The sequence below is a fragment of the Strix aluco genome, chromosome Z (assembly GCF_031877795.1).
Source record: "Strix aluco isolate bStrAlu1 chromosome Z, bStrAlu1.hap1, whole genome shotgun sequence".
Classification (NCBI taxonomy): Eukaryota; Metazoa; Chordata; class Aves; order Strigiformes; family Strigidae; genus Strix; species Strix aluco.
The window spans coordinates 27,609,135-27,626,831 of NC_133971.1; the positions used below are offsets into that span (position 1 = coordinate 27,609,135).

The following is a 17,697-nucleotide window of genomic DNA, read 5'->3' on the forward strand; positions in this document are numbered from 1 at the left end:
GGGGGGGAAAAAAAAAAAAAAGAAAAGGATAGAGACCACTCTACCATTTCAAAATTAGGAGCTATTCCCTTTCACAGACATTTTTTGCAAAGTTACTGCAAGTATGGTTCAGAAAGATACTTAAACCCCTGCCTAAGTCAAAGCATCAGACTATTCTTTAAAGTTAGATACAAACTTAAACACACTTCACTGAATCAGCATGTCTTCAGACAAATGCAGTCTTCAGGTTAGTGAGAGCTAGAATATTTACCAAAGAAGCAGCGAGACTAAAAGGGCATTTCAGTTAGTTGCCAGGCACAACCTGGCACAGGATGCTTTCGGAAGAAACAAAGGCCATGTACCCATGGGAGATGAAGACAGCCTCATGCAAAAAAGCACTGTGGGGTTGGCATTGAGGTACTTACTACAAGGGTGGAGCAGAGACACTGACTTAGAGAGTGAAAGAGCCTGAAGGAGGGACTGACCACTGTTCATGAGCACACCATCTTCAGAGCAGGGACAAATCCTTTACTGTTACAGCCTGGTTAATACTTTCATGAATAAAAGCAGGTAGTTGTTTTAAACCTGAGCATACTGAAAAGCTTCCATCAGAAGTGGATGGTGATTTCCCACTTTCTTCTTTTACTTGTGCAAGAAGACCATCCTGTTGCCATCTTGCATTTGTCTGCTGTGGCTTACATTTCATTGCAACGTACAACGTCAACTGCACCTTCCTCCTGCAGAGCTAAGGCCTGAGTGAGATGTCCAAAGCAGAGGGCAGAGGGGAAGGGGCAGGTTTTCAGTGTGCAGACACCTGCACAGGCCCAGACACAATCCCACTACAGCCCACAGAGATCAAGATGAACTATCTGACCTAGCTTCTTGGACCAAGCTCTTGGGCTAGTCCCATACTCAGCTGCAACTGCTCAAAGTGAGCACAGCTGTGCCTACCTCACACAGTAATCACCACTGCCAGCTGCCAAACTCTCTTCAATTCTCCCATCCTTGCAAAATGCTGGCAAGGAAGGGATAAGGCAGAAATCGCTGGTGGCAGGGAAGCACCAGCAGGCACCTCAGCAGACCACCACCCTCCCTCCCAGCAGCGCACCGTATCTATGGTGTGGGCTGCAGAACAGCCTGTTTCCAAAGCATGAACAGGAAAGGGTTTCCACCTTCTCCACAAGAGAGGTAAAGGTCCAGCACCCAGGAGGAAGGGGAGAGAGAATGAACAGGACATGGGCCTGAACCCAGATCAGGCCAGAGCAGGTAATGGCATCTGGGTGAAGCTTAATGGGCTGTGACACCAACAGTCCCTTAGCTGCAAGGTCAAAAGAATTCTGTTTTAACTTTAAGCACACACACAGCTTTGCTGATCTGCCATCCTCTACTTCTGTGACATACCTCCCTCTTTTTCTTCTGCCTTGTTTTGCCAAAGACTTCTCACCTAATCTGTTGGATACAAACGGTTACAAATACATTAAGTGATGTGGAAAAATACAACACAGCTGTGTGCTGCAGGCTGCAGTACATACTCCTTACAAGGGGACATGAAATCTTACAGCGAATTTGAGCAACCACAAACAAGTTATTTGCTGCACTGCTTAACACAGTTTCTTAAGGAAAAAAGATGTCTGCAGTCACTATATGTCTGCCCATCAGCTTCCTCCATCTCACCTTCCCAACAATTTTTGAATTTGATAACTGGTTTCAAAGTTAACGATAACATTCTCACAACTTTTTTGTGTTTTCACATTCAGTGTCATAGAATCACAGAATGGTTTGGGTTGGAAGAGACCTTCAAAGATCACCTACTCCAATCCCCTGCCATGGGCAGGGACACCTTCCACTAGAGACCAGGTTGCTCAAAGCCCCGTCCAACCTGCCCTTGAACATTTCCAATGACAGGGCATCCAAAATTTCTCTGTGAGTTCATCCCATGTGGTTTACTGTAATTCCCATGTCTTACCTCTTGCTCAGGACTAGTGGAAAGCTAAAGGTATACTGGAGGGAGAGACAAGCTGGAAGTATTGCAATGGCCAGGGTTAAGGGACAGAGGCCAAGTTTCTTGAAATGCAAGGGTTTATGTGATGTGATCTACATGAAAAGCACAGTATATGTATTTCATGCTTTGCATGTTTTTCAAATATAGCCCATACCTTTACTGCGCAAAGTGTGGGTTGCATTCTAAATATGAAACTATGTGTCTAGAAATAAAGCATGTTAGAAACAATTTGTAAAAAATTACAAGCTTCTTGCAGAGACATCTCTGACTCCACTTGATGGAGAAGATGGGTTCTGCTTCCCAGCCGGTGGAGATGACAATAGCCCATCCATGTTTCAGAGATTCCCCGGGATCTATGGGAAGCTGGGGCCATCTACCTTCTTTGACATCTCTTCTGTGTCATCTTGAGCTTCCTCGTGGTCTCTGCTGGGCACACCCAGTGGGAGGCTGGGGTAAGGATCTTCTGAAAAGAAGAGTACTGCCCTTGCCTACATTACTTTTTCTCACTAATGGTCTCCTAGTTTGTGTGTCCTCCCAAGGATCAGATATCAGGGAAGGCATGATGAGGCAGTAGATGGGAGAAGAGCAAGGGATGATGGTAGGGGTACCCAAAGGCAACCAAACCCTGCTTTCACATGGCAAGGTCTGTGTACACAACAGCCCTGAATAAAGCCGTCAGCACTGGGCCTGAAGCCAGCAGGCACGAGATGAGGCTGTGTAGGTGCAAAGCCACAGCACTGACCTTCATTCGAATCCCCAGCTGCAAAGTCCTGAGGAATGCAAGGTCTTCCTAATAAACCTTTGGGCGAGGAGTAGGAATATGAGCGCGACCGAACCCCAGACACTGTGCATTCCTACAAGAAATTGCAGCAAATTAAAACTTGTGTCATTTTGAAAGTCATCAGCAACAGAAACAAAATAAATCAGTGACTGAATTTCTGAAAGACAGATGGCTGACCACGTGTATACATTTTCTTGGCTTCATTAAAGCTTTAAGTTGAAGTACAATTTTTGATGACTTCATTTGAATTCTTAGGAAGTCTGTCATATTTCCACTATGATAAATTTTTGTACATTACAGGAAATAATTTCTGGGTGCAAGTTAGACTATGAGAAAGCTTACATTCTTCTCCAGTTTGGTGGCAAGCACCATCCAAACAGTGTTGTTGGCCATTATTTCTGATGACCAAGCTATCTTCTTTTACCAAGCCAGCCATTAATCTTAGTACTTTAATACCTCAAGACATTTCATGGAGACTAATGCCCTGCTTGGTAATTATTGATGTCAGAGATTCAAAAGAAAGGCATGAGCCTCCTTCTCTTTTCTGGGTTTCTTTTGTTGTGCTTGAAAAGATTTTCTGATTCCCAAATATGTCAATGATAAGGCTTGAAAGGAAACCCCCTGATTTTTGATACATATTTACATTTCAACAGAGCCTACTCCTAAACTGCTTACCTTACTGTTTTCAAAAGTAGCCCTAACAGAATTCAGTGTTTGTGTTGGACTCTTTCTCCCTTCTTGTAATCATTTGCTGAAGGTCAGATAAAACTCCACAGTGACAAGAAGTCTGTCTAATAAAAACATAAAGAATCCATACGAACAACAACTAACTCTATGTATGTGTCTGAAGATCTTAGAAACGGCACCATGGTCTAATGAAAACGAATGTAGCCAGGATACTTTAGAAAGCCATTAATAAAGAGGAGAGATTTGCACTGGTCAATGCACAAAACCCAACTGATTTTCCCTGAGTCTGGCAATTGTTTTAAAACAGGCAGCAGGCCGGTTTTATACTTTACAAAGCTGTTACCCTTTCACATAACTACAGCTGGTTAAACATTTCCTCACTAAATATATTTTGGTTAGAAAATGCTGATTCACTGAACCTGAAATATTTCTTTTGAAACACTTCTGATAAATGATGCTTTTTTCAAAGCTGAAGTACATCTCTGATGGATCCTTCTCATGGCTACTGCCAACCCGAGCCACAAACAGGGATCTCCAGCTCCACAACCCTGTGCATGCTGCTCTCCAGAGAGACTAGCACTGACGAATAGGAACTCATTTTTTGCCTTCAGATTCAGATGTTTCTCACATGTTTTCAGTGATTTACTTAAAAGGAAAACAATGCAAACCAAGATAGTATCAAATACCTTGGGCTGCAGACTGGTAGGTAAGTCTAATCCATCTCCGCTACAAGCCATGGTCTCTGAAGAGGCGAGGGGAGGGTAGGGAACACAGGGTCTGTCTGAAACACCGCTTCTGCCATCTACTTCAAGGTCACTGAGACTTGTGCTGAAGCAGAAAACAAAGTCTTTAAGTCACATGAATTCTAGTAACAATCCATCTCAATCTTAATGCAAGCAAAGATACTGCTGAGACTCTGATTAGTGACAACCCAAACCACCATGATTATGTGTGCCCAGACACGCTCCGAGTCCCCTCTCAGACTTGTGGGAACCTGGTCAAGGTCCTCAGCCACTCTGTACAGGACTTGTCTGACCCAACCTTGTGGATCTGCAGTACAGACATTTGCATCACCCACGATCATGCAGACTCCAATGATTTTCAGACCCATGTTCAGCATCTCCCTTAAAATGAGATGTTTTGTTCCACACATGTACCTACGTCTCTATATAGATAAGGAGTCGTGAGACAACTAGCTCAGATTTCAATATGAAGATATGTGGGTATATATGGATATTTTGTGCATGTGTGTATTTGAAAGATATGATGTGGTTATTCACACACATCTTTTTTTCTACATCTGTGACTTGATGCAGGATGGAAGAGAAAACTAACAAGAGAGATGAAGGAGGGTCTGAAATAGTTTATGAGATTCATTTCAAAAGATATAAACTTAAAAACATATAGGACTACAAACAGACTGAAAAATCTCTGGCTAAATCAATACTTCAAACACCTAAAGACTATTCGATTGGTGAGGGTTCCGGAGCAGGACAGTGCAGTATCGTTTCTCAGCAGTACCAGGGTTTCCCAGGATGGCTCCCATTAGCTGCAAGAGCAAGTTCATGGTCTCTTCATCAGAGTGACCAGAAGGAACGGTTGACTGATTGCAATAACATTCCAGCCTTACAACATAAAACTTTAAATTATGTGTGGTATTTCTAAATAGCCAGAGTTCCTACCAGGAATAATAGCACAACAATTCCTTCACACACCACTACAATTCACTTTGTCGAAGAGCAAATCTATTGATACTGTCCAAAATTACTTCTTTATTACACTTCTGAAGACCACCTTTTGCAATGTTTCCTAGTAATAGCCCATGTGGCGTCTCAGAAACAAGTTATTTAACTGCATTATCAGTTACTGTCACATTTTAAAATTGGAAAAGTAACACGTGTCTATGTCAACAGACAAGTGTATATGTCTTACTGGGGTTAACTTACCTGGGGAATTTTTCTGGCATAAAAAGATGGTTAAAAATCTGCTACATAACTTGCCACATCACCTCAGATACTTCACGGAAGGTGCTGCTGGAATTACATACTAAGTCTTTTTTCATGTGTAATGTTTGAGTCACTTACCATTGACAAATTAAGGTCAATCATATCTCTCTGAAAATTCATATAAGCTCTTAAAGCTCATACATAGGTACCTGACCTAGGTCTTACAAAAGGTGGGAATATCTAAAAATGTATAGGAGAAAAATGTTTATGACAGAGAGGCAGAAGAAGATTATAGTAAACTACATGATATCCCCATAGCTAGCAAAAATAAAAGGTTTGGGAAAGAACAACTCTTAGTCTGACATTTGTTGTCTTATCTGTGTTAAAAGATTCCTCCTAGTGGGACTTTACAGTTGCATAAGAAACTTAAAATTAAGGTAGAGAAAACTGTTATTGTACACTTTAATCAACAATGGAGAGACACTACTGCTTCCTTACTGTTTTTACATAGAACTGATGCCCTCCCTCTAACTAGTCCAAACACTCTTGAAAGGTGGAAGACAGATTCAAACTTCCTCCTGTACAAGAAGGAACTGATTTCATGTCTCTTCTATCCAAAGAAGCAATAAAGCCCTTTTACTAAGGAAATTTACTGATTGTTAACAACAAAAATTATAGTTTCATCTTCAAAGCTCTCTGCATTCCTGAAGCCAACCAGTTCCCAGCATAACCTGAAGCCACCTGGAGGAGGGTCCTCAGACAACTGGCTCTATTGGCAGCAAACCTTGTGTCCCAGCAAAAGAGAAGAAAACAGCCTAAACCTATCAGAAATGTGAGCTGTACTTTGCATTGTGTCTTCTGAGGTAAAAAAATATATGCAATCAGGAATAAGTTGGTCCATCTAGAGGCCATGCAAAGAATGGAAAGAATCCCAGAGAGTTCAACAGATTTTGGAGTATTTTCTTAATGGAAGATGTAAGTGAGGAAAACTAGGGTGAAATTCTCATTTCTGACAAAAATGCCACAATGGAAACTCTTATACTGAACAGCTGTTTGGTTTTTTTTTAAAAAGAATACATACAAGAAAAAAAGGTATATAAGTACAAATTTGCATTAAAAATTAATTTACTTAGAGGACACCTTTTATTTGTTAAAAATGTCTGCATAACTATTTTATGAAAACAGATCATTCATTTAAATTTAATTTAAATATCAGTAATTGAAAACAGTGATTTTACCTCAGTAATAGTATTTATTACTCCAGACTCTGCTTCATCTTTTGAAATACAAGTTTATCATAAATAATCCTTATTGTGGCCATATCATCAAGGCAATTTCATACCTTCTTCTTTTCATGTCAGCATAAAGTTGGCCCCGATCCTTAGTTAATCCCTGGGTCTTTAATGGAAGGTATGAATCTGCTCCACATGGATCAGAAGTTGAAACCGTATGTCTTAAACCTGCATTTTCTCCATTTTTCACTGGCCTTTGATTTCCTGCATTTGGAACATATATATATTGGTCATTCTCCTCAAGGGAGGGAGATGAAGAGCTCTTAGCCATCAGGATTGAGTTGGTGGGATTCAGACATGTATCACCGCTGACACCATCTCCATGAACATAGTTAGTCTCTATATCTCCAGCCTGCAGAGAAAAAAATGAATGCTTGTAAGAGGCAGTAACAAGAGGTACTGTCAGGGAACAAGGACCAGATTAGTTTGCCATTTTATTTATGGTTATATATTTTGTCTTTTTTGCCCTATTACTTTTTACAGCACATGAACTGAAAGCAAGTTATGTGGCTAAGAGATTGCGAGAGCATTACTTTTTTCAATAATTAGAGTAGCCGTGAATTGGTACTTGCAAGTCTAATGGATTTCTCACTCTCATTTATACCTTTTGTTAAATGTATCAGTTAATATATTTATAGCTTTTATTAAAAAATATCTTTGAGTCAAGCAAAAAATATGCATAATACATTAGCATGGGAGACATACGGAGGAGAACTCAAACACTGTGCAATTTCATTTGGAAAAATCAGCCTACACATCATGCACTTTTATTTTTCCAGCACCAATTTCCTAAGCTTTGAGATAAATATACATGACCTGCAACAGAGGTTCTCCAGGGGAAGGAGGGAAAGATATCTTTATTTTTTTGTCATTAAGCAATTATGGGCATGAAACACCCCTCCTCTTGCACAAAGACAAGAACAGAGTTGGGAATTATGATTTCTCAGGTACAGGGATCAGCATTTAGATCCTGGTAACAATTCTTTGTGCAACTGAGGTTGAATTCTCCTGTTGACTCTGCAGAAGATACTAAAATACAATTTATTCTCAGTCTTTTAGTTAGATGTTACTGTCATCTATTTAAACACTGAATAATCCTGAAAAGTCACGTGGCCAGTGAAAACACTCAACCCCCAAAAAGCACCTCTATGAAAACAAGAAGAAAGAAAGGATTGCAAGCCTCTCCAAAGCCCTGGTCTTTCAGATTGCTGACTTCCTCCTCTCCAACCCCATTTGAGATGTGTTTTCATCCCCATCACAATGATGGTTCTCTTAGTAAAAGACAGAAAGAACTGCTGTCTTTTTTACAGCAGCCCGTATTTGCATTCAAAGATATGGCCCATGCAAGTCTGGAAGAACTTCTGTTGCACTGTGCAGATGAGATGCACAAAGGTTAAATGCTTCTCTCAGGTTTTACGCAGCTGTTCCTCCCTTCCAAGTTACTCAAGCCCGAGCAGAGTTTCCTCTCAGCACCAGAGGGACTTCCTCTGGCAGTCGCTCCAGCTCCTGCTGTGTGGTGCATAAGGGAGAATTTGACCCCAATCAGCAATTTAACAATGTTGAACATGGCTATGTATTTAGCAAAGGTTAGTAATCCAAGGTGAAAGATTCTTTAGCAATATACTCAGGTAACATCTGCACCTGTAAAGGAGCTGCACTTCTGCAGCTCTGTCCTCCCAATCTGGATATTGTTAAAATCAAGGGTTTACAGATTGCATATATAGTCTCCTGCCAGGTGCTCACTCCTAGGTCATTATTTCATGCATCTCTCTGTAACCTTAGGTGTATTTTGAACATGTTGGCCTCTGACTGAAACTTTCATCTCAGCTGTCACAATGAACTGGATCTGCAGTGAATGCAGTGGGTGAAGTGTTTTGAGAAAAAAAATAAGAAAAAAAAAAAAAATCACGCTTGTAAGGTCTCAGCCGACTTCTAACATTATGATCTGATCATTTCACCCCAGGGAGAGTCCACAACAGCTTACAAATAAATAAAACACTTCACCCATCACTGAAACAGCTACAGGTCACCAGAATTTGGTGGCTGTTTAACTACACACAACCACTATACACAAGAGTTGGACTATTCCCCCTTGCCCAAGTTTTGATATCTGAGTGTGACCATGGTGAAGGGATTTCAGGTGCAACATGGTGATGTAAAATATAATTTGGTCTGGACACTCCAGCTCATCTCCAGTGCTGGTGACAAATAAATCAGAAACATTAATACTAAGCCAGGATCTCCAGCATCAGAATGCTTCATGCCAGCTGTAGGACATTGACTTCACCTTTTCAGCAATACCTCATTTTTGCTGAGCCTATAAGCTTAGCTATAAGCTTATAATTAACTTCTGAAATTAGCCAGCATCAGCAAATTTGTCTCCTGTGAATGTACATACAATTCAGAAAATCTGAAGTTCACATGAGCAAGTTACATTGTGTTAAAGTTTCTTAGAAAGAAGCAAATACCATTTAGCTCACAAACACACAGAAAAGACACTAAGAGCTGCCTTAGAGTTCTCCCTGCAGGCTAGGGATAATAATTCTTATCATCAGCTGAATCTGTTAAAAGGGACCTCATAAATGGGTTACAAAATGAAGCTGAGAAGAGTAAGGTATTGCCATTTTTATTTTAGAGCTCTGCTAATTGAACCCACACCACTTCTGACAGATCCAGAAGATCCTACTACCACACAAATAAGCTACTTTAACAGAAGACAATGAAAAATTTACCAAAAGTTCAAACATAAGCTTACTTGGTCTACTACCATGCAGTTTGCATACACTTCATCACTTCCACTCAGCATGGCAGAAAGTCTGGTTGCATCAAAGGAAGTAGGTGGAGCCTTGAGTTTTCGGAATACATCAAGAGTAGAGTGTCTCTGCTCTGGAAAAAATAAATTGTGGAAAATATGCCATTAAATCTCAAACCGTTTTCTACTCATGTACATATACTGTCATAAAAATGGCAAAGTTAAACATTAAGCACCAAATATTAGGATTACAATTTGAGTAATATCCATGTGGCCACTCAAAAATCTGCCCATTTTGTAATTGCCTAACACTTACTATATGTTCCAAGAATCCTATAGTTGACAAGACTCTAAAAGGTACCCCAGAGTCATTCATATAACTTAAAAATAAGTGTTCCTGTACCTTGGTTAGCAAAATGTTTTATTTTCCACCTAAGATAGAACTTCGTAGAGATCTGTGGCTGCAGAAGTACATAGGACAAGATTTATGGGCTGGGATGAAATATGCATGATTCTGGCCTTTATGTTAAACACCTAACATCTGATACATTATATAAATGGAATAGTGTTCAATTGCAGTCAAATAATGACTCTCCTAAACCATTCTACCTACTGGGAGCAACATAAATACTAACCTTAAACCAACAAAGCAGACTACTGTTCTTTAAAAAAAAAAAAAAAAATCAACAAAATTGTAAGAGGGATGTAAATAAAATACCACTGATAGTGCTTTTACAGGGTAACACCAATCTATCAAGATATGACCATGAACAAGCCGTTTGGGATGAAGACTGCATCTGATCTGCTTTTGGTACTGAAATGAGAAATTATCAGTTTCACCAGAAATCATTAACGGAAGTTCAGAGTTCAGTTTTCAATAGTGTGCTCATGACTGCAAATATTATAAAAAGCTGCATGGGCTGACTCTTAATAAAGAGGCTTTGAGCCGCAGAAAACTTAACCAAGTGGTACAGAGACATTGTCAGTCTGTCCTGCAGGCCCACTTCTCTTAAAGCTGCTTACAAGTATGAAGATCATGCACCAATCCAGCATTTGAGCTGGTACTCAAGACCTTGTATTATCTTCTGATTGTAAAATGAACAAAATTTGACAAAGTGGAAACCAGTTTTGTTCTAGACTGTGTAAAAATAGGCTAAAAAAAAGAATTTAAAAAAAATCACAGTTGTAACGTAATTTTCCTTATTTTAAGATGCTGTAAGTCAAGCATTGCCACTGGATGTCAACTGAGATAGACTAGCATAAGAACAATGTGATAGAGAAAAGTATCATATATCCACAATCAAAACTCTTAATAAACTTAATTCCTGTTTGTTATTGAAAATTATGCAAAAGATCCTTCTCAGTCTGCATCAGAAATTTATTTTCTGTAAAGGTGGAAAAGAAACGATACCACTTTCCCCAGGCTACATTCCTAAAGTAGTGTAACTGCTTTTAGAAGATCACAGAATTATATAGCATGGTTTGGGTTGGAAGAGAACTTTAAAGATCATCTAGTCCAACCACCCTGCCATGGGCAGGGACATCTTTCACTAGATCAGGTTGCTCAAAGCCCCATTCAAGATGCCTATGGCCATGAGATTGTAAGAAAAGATATAATGAAGAAATGGCACTGGATTAGAAACTATACTTGACAAGGTCTGGGGCATTTGTTCCTTTGGAAAGAAAGAAAGAAAAAAAAAGAAGTCCCAGACCACTGCCAAAACTGCAATGCTACACCACAGCTTTTATTTAATTTTAAGATGCTATCTCATAAAGCTCAAGAACAGTAAGCTCTGTACTTAGAGAAAACTGGAAATTCCCATTTAGAAATGGCACACTATGAATTATTTGGTTTCTAGTCCTGGCAGGCCCTGTGCGACCTCATACCACTAAAACATCCTTACACTTCTCATTTTGCTTCTCCCTCCTGCCAGAATTTTAACATGATTTTAGAGACTTCCATCCTGCGAACTGCTAAAGCTACAAATCATTTCCTTATGTCTGCCAAGATCCCAAAGCCTTTGTTTATAAATAGTAAAAAAGCATTGTTTTCTGCAGCAGTTCATCAGACTTTGGCAGCTAGAATCATATGGAAATGTGATTTGGCAAAACTGGCAGTACTTTCTTGTGGCAAGGAAATCTTTCCAAGGGATGGTCTTAAACCAATGGCCAGGAAGAATAAAAATGTCAGACTTTCCATTGCTTCTTTTATGCTTAGTACCTTCCCCAGCACGCACTCCCTCTCGTATATAAACCCACTGGGTACAACTGGCAAAGGCAGTATTCGGTTCCAGTGCTACTCTGCACAGGTTCAATACATACCCCTGAAGAACAGCCCAGGCACTAGGGATTCCCGAATCATGGTGTAAAACCGAGCCTATGGAGACAGTTTCTTGACATTAGCAACAGTCCCCACTGCTGGGGTCTTCACAGACAGTTAATGGACTGCACTACAAATTATACATCCCGAGCCAGTAACAACAAATTACTTCGCATTTTTATTTATATAGCAACTTCTAATACCACATTTTACATTATTTTAAAATTCTGTAAGAGAGTAACAACCTAAGTAACAGCTTCTGAAGCAAGCTGCTGCAAATACAAGAAGTTATGTTAGACTATGTTATCTGCAGTACTTTCCATGGGTAAATCTTTGATTATCACTGCTAAACACCCTATGTTTTTCTGGTGATGGTCCAGTCAGTCTGTTGTTAACGGTGAGATGTCTAAAAAAATTATTCACTGGGGTTTTAAATGAACAGACATAAGGTAGTGGGTTATTTTGGGCTTCAATTTGCAGTATGACCCCACTGTACCTCCTTACTCCCACTCCACCCCCACAATCTCAAACATGCATGAAGGGACGACTACATCAAGCTAACTTTGTAACATGAGAAGTATTTAAAGACTTTGATGAATGCAGAGGAGAGCATAATTAATTACACATTGACTGTGCTAGTAATTTATTTCCACTGGACAGGCCTGCATAGTTTAAAAAGTGACAAAACTGTCACAAACATCCACATCACACACTGCATTCATACAGCCCCACTAATTGCCTCCAGCCTGCCTCACTGGCTACAAGTCATCTTGGTCTTATGGGCACTATCAGCAGACCTTCCTCCAGGTTAACACGGCAGCAAGCAATATCTCGCTGCACTGGGTACCAGTAGTAATATGCAGCAAGGCTGTCCTTGCCTGAAAGATGAGTAGTATCAGCAAAATACATTTTCAAATGACATGTCTCAAAAATCTTCCCTACCCATTCAAAATGCTTATTCTCATTGCAGATGAGCACTTGAGTAGAGATTATGGAAAGACAGATAAGACTGTCAGGGCAAACTGGCACTTCTTGTAAGAGCGAAGGTGTCCCAAAGTTTTAGCTCTGAAAGGTGTTGGTAATGGATGTCAACATGCTTACTAAGGTAAAAATTACTCGAATACAACACAGCAGAACTGACTCTGGTACCGAAACAACGCAGCAAGTACAGCTCACCAAGCTGACCCCACTGCCAGAGCTGAATGCTCTCTGGTTGTATACTGTGCCATGACCACAGAAAAATAATAAAATAAAGGCATGTCTCCTTTAGCAGAGCCTGTGGCTCTCTGCCATCTTCCTGGTAAACAGTCAAGAAAGATGTATGTGTTATTTAGATGTAGGTGAACAAAAGCTACAGTGCTGGGAAGGATAATCTCCAAACATGGATAAAATAAAGATCCTTGATCAACGAATAACTAGGCACAAGATCTTTACATCTTCTGTAATGTTGTCATCAAAGCAACACAGCAAAGGCTGCACATTTTACCAGGCACAAAAGCTTATGAAAATACTTTAAAAAAACCACATGATCATCATAGCAATAATTCAAAACATATTTTATGTTGGTGTAAGAAAATGTATAGCCTTGAATGACCTGTGTTGGAAAATGGCAAGAACATAACACTGACTGATCCATAAACATCAAAACTTAAATCATTCTATGAGAGAGCACACAGAAAAAGAGGAGTGAAGTACATCAACATCACCAAGCCAAGAGCCAGGATAGAAATTACAAATTCCCTTCTCTAGATACAATGAATAGTTTTCAGACAGCTCATCACATCTACCCCCAGCAATCTGAGCAGGCGTTAATGTATAACTGGAAGTAACAGAGCTAAGGAGACAGTGAAAAATGCAGGCAGCTAAACACATGGGTCATGCAGGACTGCAGAAATACTCCTCTAAATCTAGAAGTGGTCACCTGAATTTGGAGAAAGAAGCCCACACTTTCCTGGTGAGGGGTAAACCGAAGTGACATGCACATCTGTAGATGTGGACCATACAACCAGTTTCAATGGGAGATCTTAATCCCTAATCCAGGCGTCTTAGTGCTTCTTTCAGACAATGCAACTACTCATAACAGCAAAATTAAGCGAGTATATAAGAATAGCATTATACAGAGGGTATAGCAAGGTAGGCTTTGAAGTGCTGTTGTCATAAAGATGAACATTTAACTGTCCTAAATCTACAGAGTGGAAACCAAAGAACTCTGTTTCCTATATATTACATGGAGAGAATCAGGCATCTGGATGCTAGAAATCATACCATTATCTTCGAGACGTGGTCCTAAAGTGGCCAATAAGAAGCACTGAGGATAAAGGCACTTGTCAATCACTGACTTTGATCTTTGTCACCTAAAGGTAGGATGTGAGAAAGCATCTCTTTCCAACATAGGATTCACAGTCCTGACCTCCCTCCCTGAAACAGGCACCTTACGTACTACACAAATGAATATAGAAATAGAAACAAGTTGATGTCTCATTTTATACAACAGCACAACCAATAAAGTACTTTGATGCTCAGTTTCAACTCCCACTCTGCCCAAGTGGACTTGGTGCATAACTCCCACCTCCCAGCACAGTGGGACAGACTTGTCAGAGACAGATATTCTCAGCACCCCTGAAGGTTGTTAACGCCTCCAGAAAGGCTCTGAGAGTCACTGCCTCTGAACAGGTAGGACTATGCAGCGCAAGAGGAAGGGAGAAGAAGAGACCTGCTTTATGGCCATTTCACATTAAATAACAAAATAAATAGCATTAGGGATCTTGCAGAAAGGAACAAAACTTAGACCCCCCTTTCCAGCCCAATCACTAAGACACAGTCATGATTACATTCTCTGTTGAGCCTAATCAACCTTTAATTATGCCATGCACATGCAGCCTCAGCAGCAGGGAGTCTGCAATGCACGGCCCAAAAGGCGCACAGCCTGCACTTGGCTCCTGCCAGCCCCCAGGAGTTCAGGGGGAAGACAGGGGCTCCACCAACCAGTTTGAGAGGTCCCCAGGCAGGGACAAAAGCTGACCTTGGGGCATGCAGGGAACTTAAAATCTGAAAACACTGATGCGTATGGTGCAAAGTGGTGTGTGAGACTTTCCACTTCGGACGTTCCCACTGGAGGTTTGCACAGTTCCTCTGCTTCCCAGGGGAAACAACCCCAGACCAGGAAACCAACAGCCTGCTGATTCAGAGGGGAAGGGAAGAGGCTGACATTTCATTGCCCATATTAGCTGGAGCACCCTGCACAGGTACACAATGACTTCATGATTTTCAGGGTGGGGAGGAAGAATACTGCACTGTTTCCCACTGGGCACTAAAGTGTCTTGTTCACTGAGACCTGAACTTCTGCATGAAGTAAGTGCAGCTGTGAGGTACGTGCCCCACACCTGCGTGTCAGGATCAACTGGTCATGTCCAGATACTACCAGAAAAAAACACAGATCATGAGCATAGATCATGAGTCTGCTGTTCCCTTGCAGAGGCACTTCTTCCACCCCACGGGCAGACAGGATTTCAATTCCCCAAGCACAAGTGAACCCTTGGACTTTACCACTAAAACATGCACCCAAGAGCACCTTCTTGCTCCAATATATTGTCAGCTGTGCATATAAGCCACATGTGTTGGTATACTATTAACAGGGATGGGAAACAAGATGCAATACTATAACATGAAAACACCAGATCTGTATACAGTGCTTTACAACAGGTGAAGTATTAAAAAACAAAAACCAAACCAGTCTAAAGGTAAAATAAGTAACAACAGAAGTGCCATGGAGGATGGGTGTGCTGCTACAGCATTTACAGATAAAATGAGTCCTTATGAGAGATGTAAAGAACACACACCATGCAACTTGCAACCCACTTCATCTTCTTGGCAAAACTGCATGTTCATCCATACACATTGCAGAAACTCCTATGTGCTTGGGAAATACTGGATTTCCTCATGAATAAAAGTAAAAAGTTCAGAAAGTTTTATGCATGTTAAAATGTGCATTCTGTACACATTTTTCACTCTAAAACTAGTTCAAAGTCTCAGTCTGTGTAAACATGATTCTCCTGGCTCGCTGACTTTAATGACACTGATGAATCTTACTTCTCTTATTTTTCCCCTTTCTGAAACACAAAAAAGCAGTTTTATGGAAGGAGGCACAAATTACATTTTTGCCATTCTTTCTCTTCATTTCTTTGCTTTTAAATGTAGCAAAAATTTATCTTTCCTCATTAAAGCCTTCAATGATAATTCTTTCTAACATAAACTTGCTGGTCAGTGACTTTCAACCTCCTTAAAACCCCCTTTATCATACCGACAACATTTATAATGCTGACCTCCCAAAGGAGGACAATGTCTAACTGTGCAAAGACAGTAACTGACCCTGCCACCAAAAAGAGTAACTGACCCTTTCTTTACAGAAAGCGAAAGATTTCCCTCTTTTTCTGGTAAGATTTTTGTACATAATTTTAAAAAAATTCCTGTTAGCTGTTGAGGTGTATTTGAATTACCAAATTCTCCCTAAATGAAAACTGTAACCAGCAGAGCTTTCTGCAGCAACTGCCATGCTGTGTAGCTCCCAGGGTGTCAGAGCTGCTCAGCTAGAGCTACACATGCTACCAGTAGAAAATAAAGCCCTAAGAGAGTAAAGAAATACAAGCAGTTTTAAAGAATGGTACATAATTTGAAGAAAACACTTTCTTCTTACTTAACAAATTCCAACACCATTATCTACAAAAGCATAACTAGCAGTGAGGTAGTCTTCTGATAGGAAGAAAATCTACCTTATGCAAACTGTTTATAGCCACCTGCACACAACCAGACAATGAAAAAGAGGCAGAGCTATTAAGCAAAAGTCATTTAAAAGAAGACAGCTTTTTCTACCTGATTTGGATGCCCTTCTTCGAATCCTCATTTTTGGTAAGGAAGGCCAAGAGTAATTAAAAGGTGAATCAGAGTCTGAGTCCATTTTTGTGCTAAATAAACAGAGAGCAGATTCCCGAAGTTGCACTTTGTTGTTCTCAATAGCAAGTCAAGTCTAAGAGTGATGTAAAATAAAGGAATGGACAAAGAAGTATCAAATTGCCCACTAAACACAGGGGAGGGTGAAGCTGTAAATGTTTGCTCTCTTCAGGCGTCCAGGCATGTAGACAGATCAGGCTGCAAGTATTAAGGCAGAAGCAAGGAGGTTAAAGTATGAGAGCTTCACGTGGAGCTGTTGCATCGTGGTCCAGAGCTATTTGAAAGGTCACTGTGTGCCAATGAATCATTAACTCACCTTTCCATTTTGATGTAAATGAAAACAATAGGAGCTGAATAAGAAATGAGAGAATACATCTCAAAAGTAAACAAACTATTGAAAGCTTTTTTAAAGCTTTGTTTCCATGTTAAAAGTGGGATTTACAAGGACTCTCCAATTAAGGATAGGCAAAATGCTAGAATTAAAGAAGCCAAAGATTAACAGTAAACTGATAGCACTAATCAATCTGCTGAACCCTATATTACTGCAGAGCAATACCCACCCCCCCACACACCGCCCTCAGCATTTCCAACTTTGGCAGACCTTCGGATGTTGCAGCTGGAAAAGCAGCGATAACCCACTCAAAATCTGTCACTCCCATCTTTCTAGCTCAAATGAGCTTAAACCTTAAGTGTTATAAAGAAAGATTACACTGTCATTAGAGGAGCTGTCTTTCCAATACTATTTAGTCTGAATAGTATTTTCTCCTTCACACAGTCACCAAGTTAGACAGTGAATCATAAGGATTTTGTAGAGCTGGCACCTTTACAGCTCTGGTCTAACCTCACAGCAATGCACAATACTGCTAGTGACTAATTTACAACAAATCCTCCATTCTTATACAGTCTCCCTGAACAACCCGTAGGCAATTAGTATTCAGTAGGAACTCATTATCCCTTCCCCCAACATCTTTACACTACACAAACTACTTTT

The 17,697-nt window shown here is 40.3% G+C and overlaps 1 protein-coding gene across 3 annotated transcripts in view; it reads right to left on the minus strand.

Moving 5' to 3' along the window:
• The window catches only part of ARHGEF28 (Rho guanine nucleotide exchange factor 28), a 100,353-nt gene that overhangs the window by 45,490 nt on the left and 37,166 nt on the right, over positions 1 to 17,697 (minus strand). For 2 of the 3 annotated variants that reach the window (XM_074813014.1, XM_074813013.1), the window contains exons 8-11: positions 9,443 to 9,573; positions 6,738 to 7,039; positions 4,136 to 4,277; positions 2,724 to 2,835 (exon numbers count right to left, since the gene is read on the minus strand). In XM_074813014.1, coding sequence (XP_074669115.1) covers positions 2,724 to 2,835; positions 4,136 to 4,277; positions 6,738 to 7,039; positions 9,443 to 9,573 — 687 coding nt within the window. Of the gene's footprint in view, positions 1 to 2,723; positions 2,836 to 4,135; positions 4,278 to 6,737; positions 7,040 to 9,442; positions 9,574 to 16,628; positions 17,109 to 17,697 lie in introns of those variants that run through there. The other variant, XM_074813015.1, reaches the window with a different exon arrangement.